Here is a 22,029-nt window from a genome sequence, read left to right as displayed (position 1 = left end):
TTGAACTGCCAAGATGCAACTTTGGAAACCTTTTTTTTTTTCAAGAAACGTAAAGCCAACAAGTGATCTTTGTTTTTTTTTCTTTCTGAATAGAACAGACCAACAAATTGTGACATTTTCTGGCTTCCAAGTTCAGAACTGAAGGGGATGCAGTAAGATCAAAGAAAACTGGGTGGTTCTTTGCCTGTGCATTTTTCAAAAGATAGACACTAGCCTCTTTGACTTGACCAAGTGTTGTCTTGAGCTTTCACGTACTACAAGTCTATCAGACATCGAGTGCACGACCACTGCACTGGTACCCGACAAAACCCCGATGCCGGCATGTTCACTTTCGCCCCGGATCCTCCTATTTACGCCGTAATTTGCGCGGCAACATTCTGAGAACATTATTTATGTACCAGTTTCCATGGGGATGGGGTACGATTCCAAGAGACTGCAGTTATAACATCAGATATGTAATTTGATTAAACCTGTTCTCTGTTGGGGTTTCCTCTCCAACCACTCACTGATTCTTTTCAAATTATAATTCGTCCTCGAAACCGTCCTTTGTCATCAAATTAAAAACACCGCGTTCGGAAACTACCTTCATTAAAGGCAATGAAATGACTGATGGTCTGTGACTTATTTGGTTAAAAAAATGGCATCCACACAAGTTACAACACAAAATCATGATAAAGCATAATTAACAGGGAACTAGTCACAGTATAATGTACTATAGATTGACAGTGCATTGAGAGATACATTTGGGTAATTTTATTAGGGATGATATTTTTTGTAATGTTCATTTTAGCGGTGAAAAAAGACAATAACTTGCACAATAAAGCGACCCAGATGTCTATAGGCGCTTGTAATCATTTTTTTTCTCGTGTGCATCAAGCTTTGCTTTATAATGTGATATATTCAGAAAATTAAATATCTAATTGAAAAGAATGGGCCAACTCCAACAAAACCTTTATTGTTTGTTCAAAGAAAAACTTTATATTTTTTAAGGAGTTGCAAAGGAAATCAATTAACTCGCCTAGGCCAAAATGGTGGAGTGTGGCCTTTCTTTTAATGAGGTATTCAGGCGTAATATGGAATTAAAACAAAGTGGAAATGGCACTTGTTTTATACGACAGTTCACTGTATCAATTGGCATTAAGCTGTGACACGCAGAAACAAACGAAAAACCTGAAATCAAAATTCGGTTTGGGAGATCCCACTGACGTCCAGTATAAAGGGAAGGTCATTTGTCTCCAAATCCTTAAAGTCAGCACCCTCAAACTCAGGAACTCATGCAGCTTAGGATCAAAACGAGTGACAACGCAAAAATAATCGTCTCAAACTCTTTTCATTATTAGAACCATTCATGTTAACAGTTGTGCCATTTAAATGTTTGCCACAAAATGAGGTCGAAGCAAAAATTAATGTAGGAGCTACGGTTTGGTACCGGTATTAATTCTGCGTGTTCCCGACTCCTTAGTTGCCTAATTACCTGTTGCATTATTCTTGATCGTTCGACCAAAACCACGTTGCAGCATCTGCGCTGACATCGTATGATAGTCTTCGGGTTGCAGTTTGTAAAAACAATGTCATTTCAAAGCCGGCCTTGCGATTTAATATTCATCTCGTCATCGGCGGAATTAACTTGGTTTACGTTAACTGCTCACACTGCCTATGGGAGTTTGCTTTGCCTCGGCAGATCGAGCGGTGGCGGTCTTTGTGCAACGGCGACTCGACGTAGTGGTTGACGACGGTCCAATTCGCCCACAACGCTTCAACCTCACCCATCATTTTGTCAACCCACGCATGCGTGCATGAGGAAATCAACTCCAGCCCAATATCTGTCGCAGACTACGAATATCCATCGTACACTTGACTCACAAATACTCACGGGTGAAAGCTCTGAGTTCGAATCCTCGACAGTTGACTGATTTGTTGAACACGGCGTTCATAGAACCACAAGGGGATATTTGAAATCTCCGCACTGCTCAGAGATAATTGTTACTACAAGAATCTGGGTATCCATGTACACCACTGGATCAAGAACTGGAACGACCCTTAGACGTGTCAGAGATGCACCGTTGAAAGGCTGCAAGTTTGAAGCCGATTATTGGGTAGGAGGGAAAAGGGTAGACAATTTGGTGTTAGGCTCAGACGTCTTAGCAGTTTTGGCCTTTTTATAGTCAGTGCTGTAGGCCTACTGAATTTTTAACCACACAAAGAGGCAGGGACGTGGAAATAATTTCTGAAGAACGATACAAGCTAGCGGAGCGCACTGCTGCATTCTGTGTAAAAGTGCTTGCTTAATATCTCGGGAGCGTGTCTGCATTACTGGGTTAAACCATGAAGGCAGTTTTCCTGGCAACATTGGTCTTTTTGGTCAAGACGGCTGCATTGAGTACAAATCATTCTCAAGTGAATCGGGCTTGCTATTCCTTCACCAAGCCCGGGGATGTAGTACTGGGTGGGCTGCTCACAATAACCGCTGGCAAAGAGCGGGGACTGTGCTCTAACAAGGTTCGTTCCAACGCGCTGATCAGGACAGCACTAGCCATGGAGTTTGCCGTGGAGGAGATCAACAGCCGGCGCGACCTGTTGCCCAACGTCACCCTGGGATTCGACCTGAGGGACGACTGCTACTCTGACGAACTCTCCCTCTGGCAAGGACTGACCTTGGTCAGTCCGGGCAGCCCCGGCGCCTTCAAGGGTCTCTGCTCAATGAACGCGCCCCGTGTCAGCCAACTGGTCGGCCTGGTGGGTACCGGCTTCAGCCAGACCAGCATTCAGGCCAGCCGGCTCGGTCAACTGTTTGATGTGCCGGTGGTGTCCTACGGAGCGCACAGCGACGAGTTCAGTGACCGGGAGATGTACGCCAACTTCCTGATGACCTCCACGCCGGACAGGCTGCGAGTGGAGGCCATCCTAGACATTCTGGACCACTTTGGTTGGGACTACGTCGCATTACTCTACTCCACTGACAGCGATGGCCTTCACGGTGCCATGCAGTTCGAAGCCATGGCCGGCAAACGAAACGTATGCCTGGCGATGTCCTCGCACGTGCGGTTCTCCATGTCCAAAGAGCACTACGACGACATAGTAGCCAAGATATTGGCGAGTGACAAAGCCACCGTCATCGTGACCTTCTTGAGTCGCACCGACGCCCTGACTGTCTTACAGACGTTTAAGGAGTCGGGCTTGACTCATCGCTACATCTGGCTTACAGCTAAGGTATGGGAAAATGTACTGAACAAGAACGACCTCGGGGATGTCATCAGCGGGGGAATCATTCTTAAAGCCACCCAGGAACCGGTGCCTGAGTTCGATAGATACGTCACGTCTGTCTCCGAGAAACCATGGGACGATCTCAGCGAATGGTTGCAGGAGGCACTCTGTATACATCAGGACTACACGAACTGTACCAAGATTCGGAAACTGTTCCAGAGAGCGGAAAAACGAGGCGCAGAAACGCCCACCGTGAATGCCGTCAGGGCCCTTGCCCAGGCCTTGCACGCTTACATCCAGGAAGATTGCGCCGGTACCCCTTACTGCATTTCTAGGGAGGGTATCACCAGAAGCCGTTTGCTGTCCCACCTGAAGAATGTAACCTTTCCGGCCCCTGGGGGGAATTTTTCCTTCAATGACTACGGAGACGGCGGAGGAGCGTACACGATTTACAATTTTTATGAAGTCGACGGCAAGTACAGCATGGTGGAGGTTGGACGGTGGAGCTCGCCAACGCACGTGCTTCTCCTGGACGAAACCCTGATGCACTGGCAGAACGGAAGCAAGGAGATCCCTCGGTCCAGCTGTCGAGAGGACTGCCGGGCCGGTTCGTATCCAGTACCGATGGGAAGGTGCTGTAATGGATGCCAGTCGTGTCGGAAGAGCACCATCGTGAACGGCAGTCGCTGCGTGAGGTGTGGGCCAACCGAATGGCCTGACTCGTCCCGCACCCGATGCCGTCCAATCGCCCCGACACCTCTAGACTACAGCCACCACGTGGTTATTCTGCTGCTGGCCCTGTCGGGCCTGGGCGCGGCCCTCTGCTGTCTTACCACGGCTCTGGGTGTGGCCTTCCGGGGTCACGCCCTGGTCAAGGCCTCCAGCCGCGAGCTGAGCGGTGTCAACGTCTTGGGGCTGACCTTGGCCTTCGTGACGGGCGGCCTGGCGCTCCTTCCGCCGGGCCCCGCCGCCTGCATCGCCGCAGAGGTCGGGTTGGCGTTCAGCCTGACCCTCAACTTCTCCACAACTCTGCTGAAGGTGGTCCGAATATACCGGATTTTCAAGGCGGGCCAGCGGTCCGTCAAGCGGCCACGGTTCGTCTCACCGAAAGCTCAGATAGTAATGGTCACCATAATTGTGCTCATCCAGGTAAGAAGACACAATCTTTCCCCAAACCTCCTTACTTCTCTCCTTTTAGACACGCCCACCTCCTGTGTCTTCGCTATAACATTTCTCATCACCCACCTCACAGTCGTGTTTTTCTTTACTACGGAAGCTTAAATGACCATCCATGTAACCGCGTTACTGTGTTAATTGATTTATCGATGGAACAGAGAAACAGACACTGGATAAATTATCCCCGAAACAAGGAATACAACGGTAACTCTTTGTGGAAACACTAAAATCAATGAAAATATATCTCTGAAATGCAAACTTCAAATGTGACATATCTTGGAGACATGGAATTCAACGATAATGTACTTCGGAATGATGACATATCTCCGAAACTAGGAATTCAAAGGTAATGTTTTTCCGAAACGCGGAATGCAATGATAAACATGCCGACGACACACTGGTGTATGGGGCCTAGCCATTGCAGGGTACCGGTAGCTTCTAAAAGGTGTCATATCAGTACGCTTCAGACCCGGGGGAGGATGGAGCGAAGGCAACGGGGACCGTGCGTCTGATCTGAGCAGCTGCTTTACATTGACCAGTGGCGACTGGTCATTGCAAAAGTCGAGGTGCACCGGTCAATGCAAAATTCACGGTGCACCGAGGACGCTGCTTAATGGTGTGACCCCCCCCCGGAAAAAAATGAGGTCTGGAAATAGCCTTGTGCAGACCTACTACCAGTCATCTTGTGTCCTTCCGATTTTATCGTTTGCATAACACGAAGGATGAATACCCGTGTCTCCGTTAGAAATAATTTATGTACGTTATGATCATTGATTTCCGGTTATCCGAGTTACATGATCGTTGAAATCCATGTTACCAAGATATGTTATCTTTGAATTCCGTAGCTTCCGTACTTCGCCACCGAGGAGAAGGCGTGGCCTTTCTCTTTGTTTCCACAATATTACACTCTCCCGTAGAATAACCGCAGGCGCTTACAACCGAGGACAATAGATTGACTACCGAGCACAGCAAAACACCCTTTGTTCACTTTTAGTCCTCTGTTGTAAAGCAAAACCCGTCTACTGTAACTTCTCTTCACCGGTTTCAATGTTTCTGAAATATTGTCATAGAACGGCGTGGTGATATTATTGGATATTAAAGCAATCTCGCAGGAAACTCGCAATTCGAGTCCCGCTTATGTCGATACTGTCAGCACATTCCTTACTGCGTCGGACACCCCCACTTTTACCACACTATAGACCTCTATCATGTGGCCGCCATCTTGCCTTTCTACCATTTCAACCAAAGTAACCACATGGATGCTGTTCCCTTTTGTCAATGTGCAAAATTGTATTACTGACGCAAATGGGTCTACAGGGAGCCAAAACAAACATGGCGGCATCACGATAAAGGTCCATACTGTCGTTATCTTCACGACCATCATCGCGTTCAACAACATTATTAGCACCTGCACCTCCAGCATTGTTATTTTAGTCACTGTTTAAGTTTCATCAGCCACTGCGACAGTTATGTTTCCAACGAATGTCGGTTTATTAATTTTCGGTTTATGGTTTATTTTCGGTCTATGGCTCAAACCAACAGCAGTGGGAATTTTGTCCAGGATCGAAATTTCCATTTTTCCAATGTTTGGAATAGGTGTCATTTCATTTAGCTTACACAATCCTCTTTTTCCATTCCTCTTTTCATTAGTAAAGAACTGGCATTATTCTGAAGGGAAAATATGGTGGCCACCCGCTACACTAAATCTGCTCGTGGAAAGGTCACCCAGCCGTCTAGTCTGGGACAAGATAGGGCATGATTCACATCTTCAAAGTCGCTGGCTCGCATCAATCGAACCCACAAACAAGTGGGCGTGTCAATCAAAATGTTGCCCACTTTTCGACCCCCCCCCCCCTCTTCTCGCAAGCCGCAGTGCAAAGTTCAAAAACGATTCGCTAACCGCGATCCCTCCGTGACTTTATTTGCGGACAGTTCCTTAACGGCTCGAGATTGTAGGCATAACCATTTCAATTCTCCTCACTAATGGTTAACCCTAATTGTGAGCAAACCTTTACCCCTCGGAGGACCGAGGATTACACTGATATATCGGTCATGCCAATTATTGGCCTTGCATTGTCGGTGTTATTATAACTGCCTTCAGCGACCGCGCATCTTGCGTCTGTCTGCTTGCATGTCGCGCGGCTGCGCAATTAAAGCGTCCATGCCATGAATTTGTCTTTTAGCTCACTTTTTGCGCATCTTCATACTTAAATTTCTGAACATGGGTATAAATCCCGGGGAGGGACGGGGGTATATAATATCCCCCTCACTTTTATGGAGGGATGGACAATTGAATATCTCCCTCCCGTTTTGTGATGAGCAAAAAAAAAAAAAAAAAATAAGCGAATTGGGAAGAATTTTTGGATTTCCTAGCGACTGAAGTATTTCTGAAAAAGGAAAACAATTTTTACAAGCCATAATATGCCACACTGATGATAGTTTTGCATGCATGTGACGCATATTACAGACGTACTTCTTTATCGTGAAGATCGCCCTCTATATACTGCATATGGCAGTATATAGTATATATATACTTTTCCCCACCCCACCCTTCCTCCAATTTCCAGCACAGATCTACGCCACGGTGTATGAAACAGTTGGAAAATCTTTTTGAGGTAAGTGTACTGAAAAAAGTACACCTTTTAAACACTAAAACAAAGGAGGGCACTGCCGTTGTGTTGTAAACCAGGGAAGACACTCTCCAGTTGACATGTTTTCATGTTTAAAATTTTGAACCCCAAATTTCCTCTTTGAAATCATTTCTGCAGAAGGTTGCTTACGACCATGAGATTACTCAACAGTAAATTATCAAAGAAATGGAAATTTACAAAAGCAATCAATGAAACATTGACGTTCAGTGCCTGAGATGACATCACGGTTTTGCTCATGAATATGCAGAGTTATTTGCATAAAACCAAAAAGGTTCCCCAAAACAGACAAAAACAGCAAAACAAAAATTGAGAATACAGTTCATTGAAATACAAAGGCGCAATGGATCAAAAAAATTCCTATCACATAGTCTCTGTAATACGGCACATCGACGACAAAAAAATTGTGACTGGTATCCACGAAACTGATGGCGGAGCCTGACAATGAATAAACAAGTGTACGTTTGCGGATGACAAAGCGAGTAAATGATCACAACCGACGGGCTTTTAGTCGGTGTAGAAAGTGGGTGGTTATCCATGTTGATCGACCTCATTAACCCAGAGTGTATTTATGAATAAACCTGATTGATGATTTCCTATCCAAAAATCTGGGGTAGAGAGATATAGTTGGGATGCTACAGTAAAATATTGCTGTTTATAATTCATCTATAAAATTTAATGCACTCTACTGATTTATGGCAAACGCATTCTGGTTTGGGGGTTGCATTTTATAAATGTTTCCAAAAGGGGAGAGTGCGCTGTTTTATTCGTTGTTTCAAAAACAAGAAGTAGGAACGACGGAATGCGCCTAGAGGGGATACGTGAAATTGAATACTGATGAAATGATGTAAGTGTTAAATTTGGAAAGCAAACAAGGCATGCAACCAAAATTGTATTATCTTGAATGTAAAAATCGTCAAAACCAGGTTTCTCTAAGGCGTGCGTCAAAGGTCATGCTTCTGGGGCGTCGAATGTAATTCATTTGAGTGCTGCAAACGCGCGACAGAGCCAGCAGTGGTATCAATTATTAAATGATAGTCGAATTTAATTGAAGATGGCAGGGTGGAGAGAGAGAGAGATTGATTCCATGGTTTAATGGAACGCCGTTGTCATCTTTGGTAGCAATACATGTACATTGTAAATCATAACACTGCGCTTTACAGTTATTTTCACCATTTCATTTGCCACGTTCGCCATTATACATTCGGAAACTTCACCACTCAATCAACCTGTCCAGTCAGCAACTTTACCATCCTCTAACTGTCCAAGGCAATATTGATAGTAGATTCGACTGTGCACCACTCGGTTTTGCAGATTCACCGCTCGGTTCTGTAACTTCACTATCCAATGCGGCGATTTCGCCATTTCGTTGTTAAGTCTCAAAATTCCGTTCTACAAATTTCTGGACGCGCCTTCATCTTTCCGCCCCGTTGTTTCCTTCGGCAAAAACTTATGTTCATCATTGAATTTCCCCCATTTGCAAGTTTTCGTGGATTAAAAATGAAAGTTTGTTCCCAACAATCCTGGAAGCGTGCACAAACATAATTTGAGAAAACCTTTGGGGGTGTTAAAATGTCACTTTTAATTTCAATTTTTCAGCAACCGCAAAATCAGATGACGACTCGCTGCAGTTCTCCTCATGTGTTTAGGCTGTGTGAAATATTCATCCGCAAGTATGTTGCTACGCATGCGTGTTCCAAATAAGTGAAGCCGAAGTGTGAATTTCATTTGATTGGACACAACGATAGCACGACATTTGACGCAACGCCAGACAGACAGAAGTTGTCGTGTAGCATGCCAGGGTCGCAAAGCGTTTGCATCAAACGTCGGGCTTCTGCCGGGATTAATTGAAAATTTTCTATGTATTTGAGTTCGACCCAGCAGGAGCACGAAGTTTGACGCAGGCCTAAGCTATGAGTAGAAAGGAGCGCGCCCTCTTTGGGTTTCTCAAACTTATACCGGTGTACCTCTCTGCGTGAGTTTCTCAATTGTTGGAACCAAAATGGTGGATTATGCGTCAGCGCACATGAAAATTAGCACAAAACAGCTGTATGTTGTACTGGACACACAGTGAACAGTCATTTGGGTTCCGAAGTCTAAAGTTGGCGCTTCTCTGTGTACTGCTCTGATCTTGGCAAACCTTGCAATGGGAGCGTCCTTATAATCAAAACCTCGCACGTAACGACTTCAAGCGGCAGGTCAATACAACACATTGTAAAATCGGTTGGCAAAGTACGCAAGCGTTATGGGGATCCTTTGAAAAGACTCCAAACAAACGAATTTGATTGCCTTTTTCATGGATATAGGCAACGAGTGAGTGATTCTTTCAACTTTCCCACATCATACCAACACGACTGTCCGCGAGGCCAAGAACAAACTGTTGTTTACATAGCGAATTACGACCGTCTATAATTACTGAATACAGCTCTATGGTGAAGACCATCGTTCTGAACGGAACGCATGGGTGACCCTGTGTAACTAGATCAACACTCGATGACGTCAGCAGAAACAACGTTTAGAGGTTTAAACACCTTTTGCACGTGTTATATAGAATGGCTTAAATGCTAAATGCTGTTTGAAATCCGCTCAGCATGTTAAATACATTCCTTAACACATAACAGTAAACATGTCGCGGTTAAGCACGTTTTAAAATGTGGGTACAAAAGTAGTTAGAAATAAGTTCAAAGTCTAAGCGCCTTTTCCTGTTTTGGGTTTTTTTTAAGAATACACTTGCACACCTGATCCAAAGCAACAAATGCCGCCGACAAGCAAACACGTATAACATATACCCTCGCTTGTGCCTTGTAATTTCTAGGCATGACTTCACCGCAATACTTCAAGGGAATACGCCTACAAGATTACAGCCATCAATCAGTTATGATTGTCTTGTTGGATGGAAGCAAAACTAGGCAGGATTTCCACGATAGCATTCCTGTTTACCCGAGAGCCATCTTAATAAAAAAAAATAATAAATCAGACTTCAGCAGTAGTATTTCCACAGACGTGAATCGGCCATTCAACTTAGTCCTATAGCGATTTAACTTGCAAACCTGTTATTACATTCGAGTTCTGGAAAGACGAAGAGGCAATGAATGTGCACGGAATGACGAACTGCCGCTATGGGAGTTAGACTTGATCTGGCTCTAATAGCATTAGGCATCGATGCGATATGGAAGGCTTTACCCGTCCCATTAAAAAAAAAAGATCAAAGCAGGGGAAGAAAAGGACAAAGTAAGGGAAAAGAGAAGTCTTTAAGGCAGGTATTTGCAGGTGAATTTCATGTAAACTGCACAGTAGAAACTGGAGGAGAGGGAGCTTAAAGGTGTAAGCGCATAATGAATGGCATATTAAGTCAACAAACAACCGACAACCCCCCCATCCCTTCGACGCTACGTGTTCACGGCGCGGTGTTATTTAAGCACACCGTCTCATGCCCACACCATCGAGATATGTCTTGCTGCGATCTAGGAAATGTGTGGCTGACAGTGCAATTACTCTGACTACACAATCTGGATACAATTCAGACTTTCTTCCCTTCTTTCAGGGCCTGATAGCCACAGTGTCCATGAGCGTCAGCCCCACCAAGCCGCAGACGCTATCCAGAGTGATTACTGGCAGCGTGAATGAGGTAGAGATCTACTGCCAGTTCGGTGCAGACTTCTACGCCACCGGACTTTACAACCTGCTGCTGATCCTGGCCTGCTGTTACTACGCCATCAAGGCCCGCAAGGTGCCCAGCAACTACAACGAGTCCAAGTTCATCGCGGTCAGTGTCTACTCCACGCTGGTGCTGTGCCTGGCCGCAGTGCCCGTCTACACCACGGCCGTGGCGGTCCTGCAGAAGGTGGCCACTCTCTGTCTGGCGCTCCTGCTCAACGCCTACCTGACGCTGGTCTGCGTTTACCTGCCCAAGCTCTACGCCATCCTCTTTGTCAAGGAGGGCGGACTGGCCCTCGCGGCTTGGAACACGCCCTGCTCCCAGGCACCCGCGGCATCCCTTCATCGGGACGCGCGCCTCTTGGATACAAGTAAGGTTCATCCTCTGCCGTCCTCTGACTCGACTGCCCTGCCCAGTGTTTCTTATTCCTGTAATTAAAGAGAAAAACAATATGCGAGCTGGAGATGAAGTGACCGAGATATCATATATCACAGTTAAGGCGAACCATTAACATACACATCTGATATTTAAGACATAATAATGGATCACTTTTCACACCCATCACGTCATAACTGAAACACCTACACACATTCAAGTGGTTTCATTTCCTATTTGTTGAAGTCGGAAAGTAGAACGCCCTCCGCGTCCAGTTGCTTCTTCTGCTATCCCGTCTCTGAAAGGGGGGAGGGGGCGGATTCAGACAGCTAGACAGCTCTTTTAATTAATTTGTCGTGTTTGTACAGCAAAAAGCGCTATCGGCAACGGAGCACAAATTACAACATGGATGCATCAAGTTTCGTGAACGTAACAGCGCCCAGAGCAACGGACGGGGCAGTGGGTAAGTCTGTGTGGTACAACCTGAGTGTGGCTGCGCTCTCGGTGCTGGGATCCGTGGGTAACGGTTTGTGCTGCTACGCCCTGCTAAGATACAAGTTCCTGCGGTCGGTGCCCAACTTCCTTGTCACCTCTTTGGCTGCGTCGGATCTCGTCCTTTGCCTGTTGGTCATGCCTCTGACCGTGTACGATGGACTGAGACAGGGAGGATGGACCCTGGGGAGCGTCTTGTGTCGTCTCTGGCCGTTTTTCATTTCCATCGGAGCCGTGTCCTGCAGGCTGAGCCTGTGCCTGATTTCCTTGGACCGCTGTCTGTCGGTGGCAGCGCCCGTCCGGTACCTGCGGTACCGGAAACCTCGCGTCGTTGTGGCCGGCATTCTCTGCATGTGGCTGGCAGTAGTCGGTGTGTCTTTACCGCTCCTCGTGTCAGACTTGGCATATCGGGGCGACCGCTGCTCCCCTTCGGGGGCGATCTTCGCAAGAAATGGTGTCTTGAATGGGTGCTTGTTTGTGGGTCCTACGTTCATTCTCTTGGTTGTGAACGTGTGCACGGCTCGGATCACGTGGAAACTCAACCGCCCGCGCAGAATTGGCCCCGCGCCGGGCCAAGCCAGAACGCCCGGCCGACGAGAGGCACGAGCCGACAAACTGGAGTCAAACCAATTTCACCCTGACCAACGCGGATGCAGCATTCGGGGCTCTACCGCCAGGGGGCCCGCGGGTGTAGCAACCGACGCAGCACTGGCTAACATTCCCGGCCCATCCTTGTCTCAAGAACACCGACGCAACCCAACCGGTGTCGGCGCTGCTTCGGCGATGGCGTACGCGGGTCGGGAGCAAAGCTCATCCGTACAACGGGGCAACTGGCAACAGATTGTCAACGTCATGGCGATGCGAAGGAGGAAGTCCTTTGCAGTGATCGGCGTGGTGGTCGGGTCTTACATCGTCTGCTGGACGCCGTCATTCTGTGTCGCCCTGTATTACGCGAGGCATCCGGAAATCCGCCAGGCCTTGGTGAATCCCTGGCCGTTGGTAGCTTGCCGATGGCTTGGGTTTTTCAATAGCACCATTAACCCTATCATTTACGCCTCCATGAAAAAAGATTACAAGCGAGCCATACAAATGTTGCTACGATGCAGGAGAGCCTAGATGTCTAGACTGGTCTCACTTTTGGATGGCCCCATTAAAAAGACCATGCTGCTTTAACAAGATGCATTAACGTGTTCCGCCGATTTCACTCGTTTCGTGAGAAAAATGAACGTCACATGAAAGTTTTAGTGCACCTCCTCACACTGCAAAGACTGCAGTTCATTAACGTAGTGTACCTCTAAGCTGGTCAAATATTTGGAGCAAAACCGTAAAATTTTGGTATCAAGAGGTGGCTCGACAAATTTTCCTCGTGATCGTGTGCCAGCTAAGTGTTTAAAGAAGTAACAATAATTACATGTATTTATTTTTGAACAACAATCACTGTGAAGTTTGAAATTGATTGACAAATAGAATGCCGTATGCATGACTACGGAAGCTGAGTGAAGCCACTGTTACAGATATATTGATTGAACGTCTCGGTAAAAGGTCTGCATCGATCCAACACGGCATGATCACATTAAGGGGTGGGTTTGCCACCGCTTCTATTACGTACTAGCTATCGACGGATCTTAGTGTTAAAAAAAGAAGACCGCATAAAAACAATGGGTCTCGTAAAGTCACCCCAGTATGAAGAGACATAGAGTTAGCAAGGCTTCGAGATAAATACAGTTCTGATTTTAGTTTCTGTCGGTGGAGTTCGGTGTTTCCCATCCCCTGTGAGTAACTGCAACTTATTTACAAGTGCGTGACACCCATTTCCGGGAAGTCACTCGAAGGCACCACCGACAGGCTAAGACGATGTTACGGGCCTCAGGGCTGCTGCAGCTGCTCCTTGTGTCGACATCGGTCGGCCTGACGCTGACAGCCGGCGTTAGCTTCGGCACACCGGGATCCGACCTGGGTGAGTCCAAAATACTCGGGCTTCACGAGTCCGAACACTAGCCCTCATTTTTATAGACAACCGAACCCTAAAGAAAACATCCGGTCTCACCTTTTCTCCTAGTAAGTGAGCCAAAGTGATTTTAGCCTAGTTCCGCTTCAAGCTTTTGTTTTTTAAACAAAACGCTTGTATTTGGTTTTCTCACACTGACATAACTCGACAAACCTGTCATGAAGTGTTTTCGATCCACACTGCATTTTCAACGACGGCACAGGCTTGGACTAAAAACTTTAACGACGAGTCAACTTATAAAGCTGGTGTTAACCGTGAAATCCTCACATTAAGACTTTCATGATAAGAGCGCAGGGTACTGTATATCTTGGTATGCAAGTCCAACGAAATGGCTGAATCGCATGATTCAGGAGCTGAGTAAAATGGCGTCGAACTGCTGCGTTGCGTCACACAACCACCGCAAACCCTTAAATGCCACCGCCCAACGCCCCCGGCCCCCCGGCCCAAAACCTAAGTCCACGGAACTCTTTGGTAAAGTCTTTCCCATGAAAACTTGAGATACTTTTACCGACAAGGACCCGCAGGGTGCTTCCTTCTATCGCTTATCACTTGCTAACACCTTTCGGTTTTACGGTGAATCAAAGCCTATTTTAGTTCAGCATTGTGACGGACCCTTTGTCAAGGCAGAGTTTATCCGCGTGCACTAAGGATGCAGTTCACTAATTCAAGTAGGAATGTCTGGCCAGCTCAGCATTTAAAGTGGCCCCGCGGTATCTTTTGGGGGGAAAAAGGAGATTGTATGGCCCCCAAATGATGAGATTGTGTAAATCGTTGGCAGAATCAACTCCTTGGGTATTTAGGCTTTTATCTGAGAGCAGAATGCCTACAAATTACGGTTGAAAATGGTCCTAAGTGCCCGATAAAGTTGAGGGTTGTCACTTGAAAAATGGATGCAAGCAGACTTCGGAAAAATCACTTTTCGGGGGGTAATTTGTTTTGTGGGAATAACTAAGAATATAGTCACTTAACCAACAGAAAATTAAAAAGAAACTTAAAGATTAGGGACCATACAATAATTTAACATGTGTTTCAAATACCTTAGGGATGTTGGTACGCGCGTTAATGGCTCCTAAAAAATGCCGAGTTTACACTGTTTTTATTTGGGACTGAATTAGTGGACTACACCCTTAATATAACTGTCGCTTCTCACATCTCCCTACGGAATTTTTCAGGTCGTATCTCGACTTTATAGGTATCAGACTACTAGCGGATACCATTATGCTTTTTTATGCCATTTGGCGGCGCACATCTGTTGCGATCAATAATTCTCGGTGCGCTAACGGGTATATTAACATAAATCCATCAATCGGACAGATGATCGATATCATTCACATTTTTGTGTTTTACACCTAGGGCGATTTGGGATGTGTTGTCGAAAATCCAGCGCTTACTTATTCCGTACGTCAAAAATCGTTGTGTCTCCCGAGACCGAGCGAATTTGCGAAGTCGAGCCAAATATCCGGCCTTCACGTTCGACAGAAATAGCCTGATGCAAGCTCATTCTATGCACGCAAAGTCGGACACCTAGTCTCTACAGCACGGCAGCGCAGGCCCTTAGAACCGGGCCACTTACCGGTAATTGCTTCCTGGGGCTAATTTTGGGATAAAAACAAACATATCTTTCGCCATTTGGGGGATGGCCAGAGAAGCAGGCGTGTGATTTGCCCGCTTTTTATTCGAGGAATAGCAATCATGCTGACTCACTGGGGAGCAGAATTAGATAGGCCCGCATCGCACCTAAACCGCACACTAGAAGGAAAATCATGACTGATACAACATTTTCATCACCCGAGGGGCTCAGTGAGTGGAGACAAGATCACATCAGATCGACCCTCTGTAGCTTAATTTCAATCTCTGAATATATGTCGGGAAGAAAAGGACGGTGAGTCTCAAAAACATTGTGAATTTTGCTCGTCAGATTTGAATCCCGGGTCCGTTGGGTTTTCGAAGGGAAAAGGACTGGTTGGTTGCATAGCAGTTATAAATAAGGATTATAAATGATGCTGACATTTAAAAGTGGCACGTCATGCAGGCTTCATTTTGGCTTCATTCGGGGGGGGGTCTTTCTTTCGCCCTTTATCCATCAAGTCGGCTACCTGGGCGGCGGGACGGCACGAAACGAGGGATGGCTACAGCTCTACGTGGACGGCATGTGGGTCACCGTCTGTGGTCGCAACTGGACCTACCCGCTAGCTGACTATACCTGCCGGCGGCTGGGCTTCGAGGGTGTGCGGCCGGACGGCTGGGACGTGCACCTGGGCGCGGGGACCGGACCTCCCTGGTGCCCGGACGCTGAAGCCGGTGAGCTAGCGCCTTGCCCATCGGAGGGCGTTGACGTGTGCACACACAGTGATGACGTAGGATTGCGCTGCGAGTGGGATCCGGAACCTGAAGATTTCCTGAGTATGTATGGTTATTAAAATAATTTTGTTCATTTATGGGCGATAATTATTTAAAGGGTGAACTATGTTTTGGCAAAGATTCAGGCTCCGAATTATGCGAAAGGGAAGAGCAACAAAATTTGGCTTTTTGCGCAAAAACTGCCACCGTTTACAAAAATTCTAAAGTGCTACCTTTTGGTTTTAATGGCCAATTTCATCTTTGAACATTATCTCATACATTAGGTGTATTACTAACATAGGTTTCTTTTGAAATCGAGTGGACGAGGCAGTAACGTGAATGGGTCCTCATTTTAATTCATTTCTTCAACTCATTTTTTGATCTAACTATCTGCGCATTCAACAGATCGCTTGGGGTACATTTTCCGCCTGACGGGCCCCGCGGTCGGGCAGGGCAAAGGCCGCCTGGAGGTATTCTACGACAACGAATGGGGGACCCTCTGCAGCCGGGGCTGGACCGAGTACTTCGCCGATGCCGTCTGCAAGCACCTCGGGTACCGCGGCGTGCAAGACAACGGCTGGAACCTGCCGGCCGAGCCAGGCAGCGGGCCGGTGGTGTGCAGCGAAATCTTCTCGCTCGCTGTCTGCCCGGAGGGCGGCGATGTCACTGCAGGCAAGGAGGCGTGCACGCACTCGCATGACGTGGGAGTGAAATGTGAAGCTGACGGAGACGGTGAAGATATGATCGCGTCAAGCAGAGGTAAGTTTGAAGCGAGGATCATACTGTCCGAAGGTCTGTATGGAAAATGATTTAAAATCAAAGGACAAAATTAATTTCCTTACAGAAGTACAAGGAAAAGGCAATTAGCTCTACTTTGCATAAAGGTTCATTGTTATCCGGTTCGTAAGTGACTTCGTCACAAAGGCAGACGCGCCACGATTCGCAGGCTCCCATTGGACGATCGCAGAAGTTGCGCGTTAACTTCCGGTTCCATGGTTCCACATAACCGGCGATCAATGCATGTAACCCTATGTGCAGTGCACGTGTGGTTTAAACTGAAGTGACCTCACACTTACGAACTGGATAGCTAGAAAAAGTAAAATATACCATTACCGATATCCTATGCTCTTTTCCAATGGGATCTTATTAAACAGACATGGAAATGGCACGACTAGGGATAGTAGTGGCCAGCTCCGTCCTTGTCACTGGCGGCCTGCTCCTGCCTCTTCTCGCCTGCTACCTCGCCCAATCTCCTGGCAGGAGGAACAGCGAGGACCTGGAGAACCTCATCGGCGAGAAGGGGGACCACCACGAAACTCGCAGTGAGGTGTCAGGGCCACGCGAGCTGGGCAAAGCTGCCGCGGGGGAGGAGAACGAGGGTTACGCGGAAGAGAAGGAGACTGGGGGTGAAGACAGCGGTCCGGGGGGTGAGGTCGAAGGTCAGGCGTTGAAAGCACGCGAAGAGGAGATTAACAGTGCCGGTAATGAGCTGGGGGAGATGAGCTGCAATCTAGGCGCAGGGGAGGCAACAAGCGGCTGCAAGGAGACTAACGTAGCGGGCGAAGTGACCAAAGAAGATGGCAAAACCGAGGTGGAGAAAGATGCAGATGTAACTGAAGCAGCAGAACCCGCCGAGAACAGCCCAGGCGATGGCGCCGAGGAAAAGCGGGAAGACATTAATCCACCCCGGGAATCTATTACCCCGGTAACCGAAGACAAACCACACGACGGCCATGTTTATGAAGCTGTCAACGAAGACAACGTCGAGAAGTTCGTGTTTTCCATGCACGGCGAACATGCTCTCAAGTCGGTGTATTTCTAGCACTCAAGCTGATTCAAAATTTCGAACACCGAACACTCTTGTTATAGCCATACAATGCAGCGCAAAACTAACAAATTTTATCTTCGAAACTACCACAGTATGTCCCAATATAACCCCGCAACCGAAAAGTAACATCCATTTTCTCCCAAAGTAACTCTCAGAAATCATTCATTTTGGTATCAAATAGGTTAATCTTACAACTTAGACTGATACTTTCGTTTGTTTAGCTCGTCGTTTTCCATGAATATTTATAATGCACGAAACACAACTCATTTTCAGTCACACCAATGGAAGTATGAACTTTTTTTTTGCACGCACTCAATCCTAAATTATCACACAGCTGTTTTAATTCTTTATTTTTTTAGACATTCTTTTAATTTTTAACTGAAAACTGACTTATTTTTTTGGAAGGCAGCGGGTATTCAATACGGGCGACTCACAATAGTGCGCCTCCAAGAGTTTGCAACGCGTTGGCCAATTACAATGCGCGATATCTGGCGACCCTTTCCAAATTTGCATTGGGTCGACAGATTTCCCGCATTGTGATTGGCCAACGCGTTGCAGACTCTTGGAGGCGCGCTATTGTGAATCGGCCGCATTAATTGTGCAGTTTCCGAGTTGGCAGTTTCGTGGAAAACAACTTCACTTGAACTTGTGCAATGTACCCTGCCTCGGTCAATTTGTAACAAGGTGCTGATCGTATCTGCTTCCACAATAACCACTTCAAAACCAATTCAAGCTCCTGTTTTGTCTGTTAATTGAAAATAATAGAGGTTTAAGATAACACCCCCAGAGACCTGTTCAGCTCAGTCCCCTCACTTTCTAAACCTTTTTCAATGATCTCATTCAGTTCAAAGGGTGTATAAAACAGAGCAGTTGGATTGCTGTCGGACTAAACCAAAAGATGTCTTACGGATAACTGGAAGCTTTCCATTTATTTCGCTGGCCACTTGAGTCATTGCTGTTGTTCGAATGAGTTTGATTTAAAAACAGAATTCAGTCGTAACTTTAATTAAAATTTGATGTTATATTGTGAATGTATGTGCCTTTTTAAAACTTGTACTGTGTGATTCATATATATGCTTATCGAACTCTACCCACGGGTACGTATTTTAATCATTTCAAGAATTGTCGGATTCATGTCACTGATTCCTTTACCCATCAAACCTCTAAGTCAAATTATAGGATAATTGTTTAAAATTCCATTTTGATTAAAAGTCTGGGGAAGATTATCACAGTAATATTAATCTGATGGTTCGAAGTTCGCATCTGACAGTAAATTTCACTTATTTATAATAATGCATTTTACAATATGATGTAATGTGATGTTGTTTTAACAAAGCCTATGGTTTGTGTTAACTTCTGTTTCTGAGTATGAATAAGACGTGAATTGAACATAATTATTGGGAATATATAGCTGGGATTTGTTAAAGTCCTGTTGAAAAGGATATAATGCTTGCCCAAATGAAGCTACTATAGGAACTATAAATTTGTCTACTTGTGATATTTAGTCAGTGAACGTCGGTAACAGCGAAACACTATCGGTAGGGTATACAATACTGAATACTTGTGCGTCGCTATTCAAACTGGTTGAATTTTGTTTTGCCGTTGCGCAGACTCATTTGGCTGATGATGGGCGTGGTTTCAGCTAACTGTCGTTTGAGCCGCCTGACAACAGCGGTGACTGACACTGCATTGCTCCCAGTATCAAGCGCCCTCTCCCAACGGATGCGAACGGTTGGCATGGCAACGACATCCCGTTTCCTAGCCGCGGCACGAATAGCATCCAGTCGCCTCTTCAGATCCTATAATTTCAATTTGCGAACTCGTGAGAAACTGCCCTAATTTTGGTCAACTCATCTCATAGAATATTCCCAATTACAATTCGACTACAAGATGATGATGATTCAGGTACACACGCAGACTAAATAGTACATTCGAAAAAATAATAATTGATTTGAAGTGCCCACGAAATGAACAATTCACACAACACAACTCCAGAGCCAATTTAAAGTGCAGTCGTGATATGTAAAAATTTGTTTATTTTATTCAATCGCATAAGATTTGTAACGCTGAAGAAAAGTGGTCATTAATGCAATGTCATATATGGCGCGACTTTCTGTAAGGTTTGAATGGAATATTATTTTTGAAAGAAACTAAAAATTTTTATAAATAATTTTTAACATGAATTCTTAATCAATGTCAAAGTGAGACAGGTCCGCTTACCATCAGAACGGTCTCGTGTCGACGCTGTCTCTTTGCCGCGGGCTCGTTCTTCTCCCGCGGGTCGAGATCCGGGCGGCGGCGTGTGGTCCCAGAGCACCCTGAAGGTGGTGCCGTGCGGGGCCGGGTGGTTTTACCGGCGGTCGATTTCACACTGAACACGGGTGAGGAGCGAGCCCTCTTACTCGGTGGGGTAATGGTCTCCGGAGTTGAGCAAGGTGTGTTGGGGGGAGGTGGGGGCTGAGCAGAGATTTTCCGCTTCCTTTTGGTCCGGTCGGAGGAGGCCTCAGGCTCACTCGAATCATCCCTCTGTGACCCAGCGCTCTGTCATTATATAGTAAATAAATTTAAAAAGAACGAAAACAGAACAAAGAAAAAAAAACAAGATAAGAATTTTAAAAATAAGAATTTGGCTAACTTTTTGTTCATTTCCTGAGGTACCTTTCCACTACATAATAAAAGAAAAACAACTTTACCAAACTAATACAGACATGCAAACTACTGAAAAAGAATTTTGGGCCAGTTTTTCGGCATAGGGCCTATCCATAAAAAGCACAATATGTTTCTCTGTGATTTCTCAGAGATTGAAGTTATGCTCATTGTATTTTCCTCCGGTAGCACAGGGCAGATTTGAGTTTCTTAGTGACAAAGGTATTCGTTTCCTTAAGTCACCCTGGGCTTTCAATACGGGCGTTTCACAATCTTGCGCCACCATGAGACAGATTTCGCGCGTCGTGATTGGCAAACTCTTGGAGGCGCACTATTGCCCATTGCCCGTATTCAGCAGGACTGTACCTTTCCACTCGTACCGCGTGGCCGGCGGCCCACTGCGCTGTCAGCCGCACTGCTGTCCCGGTCCACTTGTCGCTTTATCCCAGCCCTGGAGCGCAGGGAATATCGCGCCACATCACACTGGAACGATATTCGGCGTTGGGCCGATGACCGCTTTCCAGTTTTCGTCGACGAGGCGCTTCGGAGAAAGTAGCGCGAGTGAGACAGTTGCGAGAAGACCCTGGTGAAAGGCGGGGCCCGTCGGAGCTTTTGACGGCCAGCGGGTCTCTTGCTCAACTTGAGATGCAATAAAGTTTCGTTAGAGGGAGAGAGAAGTTTGAAGTAGCTGAACTTCGGGGCATATCAGCAGGACGTTCTTTATCCATTAACAAAATTGAAGGTGCTCTTAGCTTATGGAAAGACTTAAGCACTTGGGAAAAAGAAAGATGACATTACCTTGTACAAGGAATTTTAAGGAAAGGGGCAAAGCCTCAGGGACAATGAAATATCGAAATAAGTAGGCCTGCATCCCAGAACCCATGAAGCATGCCCAGTGTTAATCCTTTTTTGCACAATTTTTCCTGACTGGTTCATACTTCACACACTAATTTGACGCCACTAAGCGCGAATCCTATAGAGCTGAAACGTATAGCCCATTTGTTAAAGGTCACAGAGCCGACATGCTTAGTCTGTTAACGTCACAAGTGTAATTGCGCATTGAATACGAACCGGTCTGTGCGCTCTCTCAGCTAGTTTTCTTAGCATTTGCAATTTTGTTCAAAAGAAAACAAAATGAACTAAACACCTTGTGGTGACCTCTGGCCCTGGAAACAATGCTTGATCTCTTGACCCCCGACCGTGAAGTCTGGAACCGGTCAGATATCACAGCAGGTAACTTAGACTTCATGGGTGAGTGTCGCTGAGCGTGGCTTCGAGATTGGCCAGTCCGACGAGAACTTTGAGATGATCCCGCCTTCAACCCAGCTACGGAAGGCGTGGCTGACGACGAACGACCCCTTCGGCTTCCTCGCGAAGCCTTCGAAACGGACATCTTTGTTGGGTCGTGCGAGGAAATACGGAGGCCAGCTCCTACGTGGACCACGCTCCGCCAACACCGAGTGTCTCGACCACACTTCCACTACATTTTTTGTTTTGGTTGGAAATACCCATTATATTTACGACATTGTGACGTGGAGATCGTTATTATTATTTCTTAATTTCACGCGTTGTTTCCACGAACCTGTTCGGTATTCCAACAGCGCATGCCCACAATGAAGCGCGTCCAAGGTCATTCGGGCGCGCGTGCAAGGTC

At 46.3% G+C, this 22,029-nt stretch overlaps 4 protein-coding genes across 5 annotated transcripts; 3 read left to right on the top strand and 1 right to left on the bottom strand.

The window, feature by feature from the left end:
• The first annotated feature begins 1,765 nt into the window (after positions 1-1,765).
• Positions 1,766-11,124, top strand: LOC110977076 (metabotropic glutamate receptor 3-like). Its single transcript, XM_022230878.2, has 2 exons — positions 1,766-4,353; positions 10,573-11,124. The coding sequence occupies exons 1-2, from the start codon at positions 2,326-2,328 to the stop codon at positions 11,122-11,124; spliced, it is 2,580 nt and encodes an 859-aa protein (XP_022086570.2). The 5' UTR covers positions 1,766-2,325.
• Positions 11,125-11,466: 342 nt separating this feature from the next.
• On the top strand, positions 11,467-12,669 carry LOC110977075 (putative G protein-coupled receptor No18). The gene has a single exon (XM_022230877.2). It carries the CDS (start codon positions 11,467-11,469, stop codon positions 12,667-12,669), a length of 1,203 nt encoding a protein of 400 aa, XP_022086569.2.
• A 565-nt stretch (positions 12,670-13,234) lies between these two features.
• LOC147796916 (uncharacterized) lies at positions 13,235-19,212 on the top strand. 2 transcript variants are annotated; one of them, XM_087144966.1, is made up of 4 exons: positions 13,235-13,510; positions 15,650-15,964; positions 16,307-16,660; positions 17,056-19,212. In XM_087144966.1, the coding sequence occupies exons 1-4, from the start codon at positions 13,408-13,410 to the stop codon at positions 17,721-17,723; spliced, it is 1,440 nt and encodes a 479-aa protein (XP_087001092.1). In that variant the 5' UTR covers positions 13,235-13,407; the 3' UTR covers positions 17,724-19,212. The 2 variants fall into 2 exon arrangements, with proteins under 2 accessions (XP_087001092.1, XP_087001093.1); XM_087144967.1 differs by lacking the exon at positions 13,235-13,510 and adding an exon at positions 13,540-15,136.
• Positions 18,631-21,916, bottom strand: LOC110977125 (uncharacterized). Its single transcript, XM_022230969.2, has 4 exons — positions 21,523-21,916; positions 20,742-21,014; positions 19,950-20,270; positions 18,631-19,528 (listed from the first exon to the last, which is right to left on the bottom strand). Exons 1-4 carry the CDS (start codon positions 21,766-21,768, stop codon positions 19,301-19,303), a joined length of 1,068 nt encoding a protein of 355 aa, XP_022086661.2. The 5' UTR covers positions 21,769-21,916; the 3' UTR covers positions 18,631-19,300.
• Between the last annotated feature and the right edge of the window lie 113 nt (positions 21,917-22,029).

The sequence above is a fragment of the Acanthaster planci genome, linkage group LG13 (assembly GCF_054643075.1).
Source record: "Acanthaster planci isolate LZ-2023a linkage group LG13, COTS_SCS, whole genome shotgun sequence".
NCBI classification, from domain to species: domain Eukaryota; kingdom Metazoa; phylum Echinodermata; class Asteroidea; order Valvatida; family Acanthasteridae; genus Acanthaster; species Acanthaster planci.
This window is presented reverse-complemented; position numbering and strand designations above follow the sequence as displayed.

Coding starts and splice junctions, on each gene's coding strand:
- LOC110977076 (XM_022230878.2), top strand. CDS start 2,326: ATGAAGGCAGTTTTCCTGGCAACATTGGTCTTTTTGGTCAAGACGGCT. Junction 4,354..10,572: donor CCATAATTGTGCTCATCCAG/GTAAGAAGACAC, acceptor CCCTTCTTTCAG/GGCCTGATAGCCACAGTGTC.
- LOC110977075 (XM_022230877.2), top strand. CDS start 11,467: ATGGATGCATCAAGTTTCGTGAACGTAACAGCGCCCAGAGCAACGGAC.
- LOC147796916 (XM_087144966.1), top strand. CDS start 13,408: ATGTTACGGGCCTCAGGGCTGCTGCAGCTGCTCCTTGTGTCGACATCG. Junction 13,511..15,649: donor CACACCGGGATCCGACCTGG/GTGAGTCCAAAA, acceptor TTATCCATCAAG/TCGGCTACCTGGGCGGCGGG. Junction 16,661..17,055: donor TATGATCGCGTCAAGCAGAG/GTAAGTTTGAAG, acceptor CTTATTAAACAG/ACATGGAAATGGCACGACTA.
- LOC110977125 (XM_022230969.2), bottom strand. CDS start 21,768: ATGTCCGTTTCGAAGGCTTCGCGAGGAAGCCGAAGGGGTCGTTCGTCG. Junction 21,015..21,522: donor GGGCCAGAGGTCACCACAAG/GTGTTTAGTTCA, acceptor TTGCATCTCAAG/TTGAGCAAGAGACCCGCTGG. Junction 20,271..20,741: donor CACGCGGTACGAGTGGAAAG/GTACAGTCCTGC, acceptor ATATAATGACAG/AGCGCTGGGTCACAGAGGGA.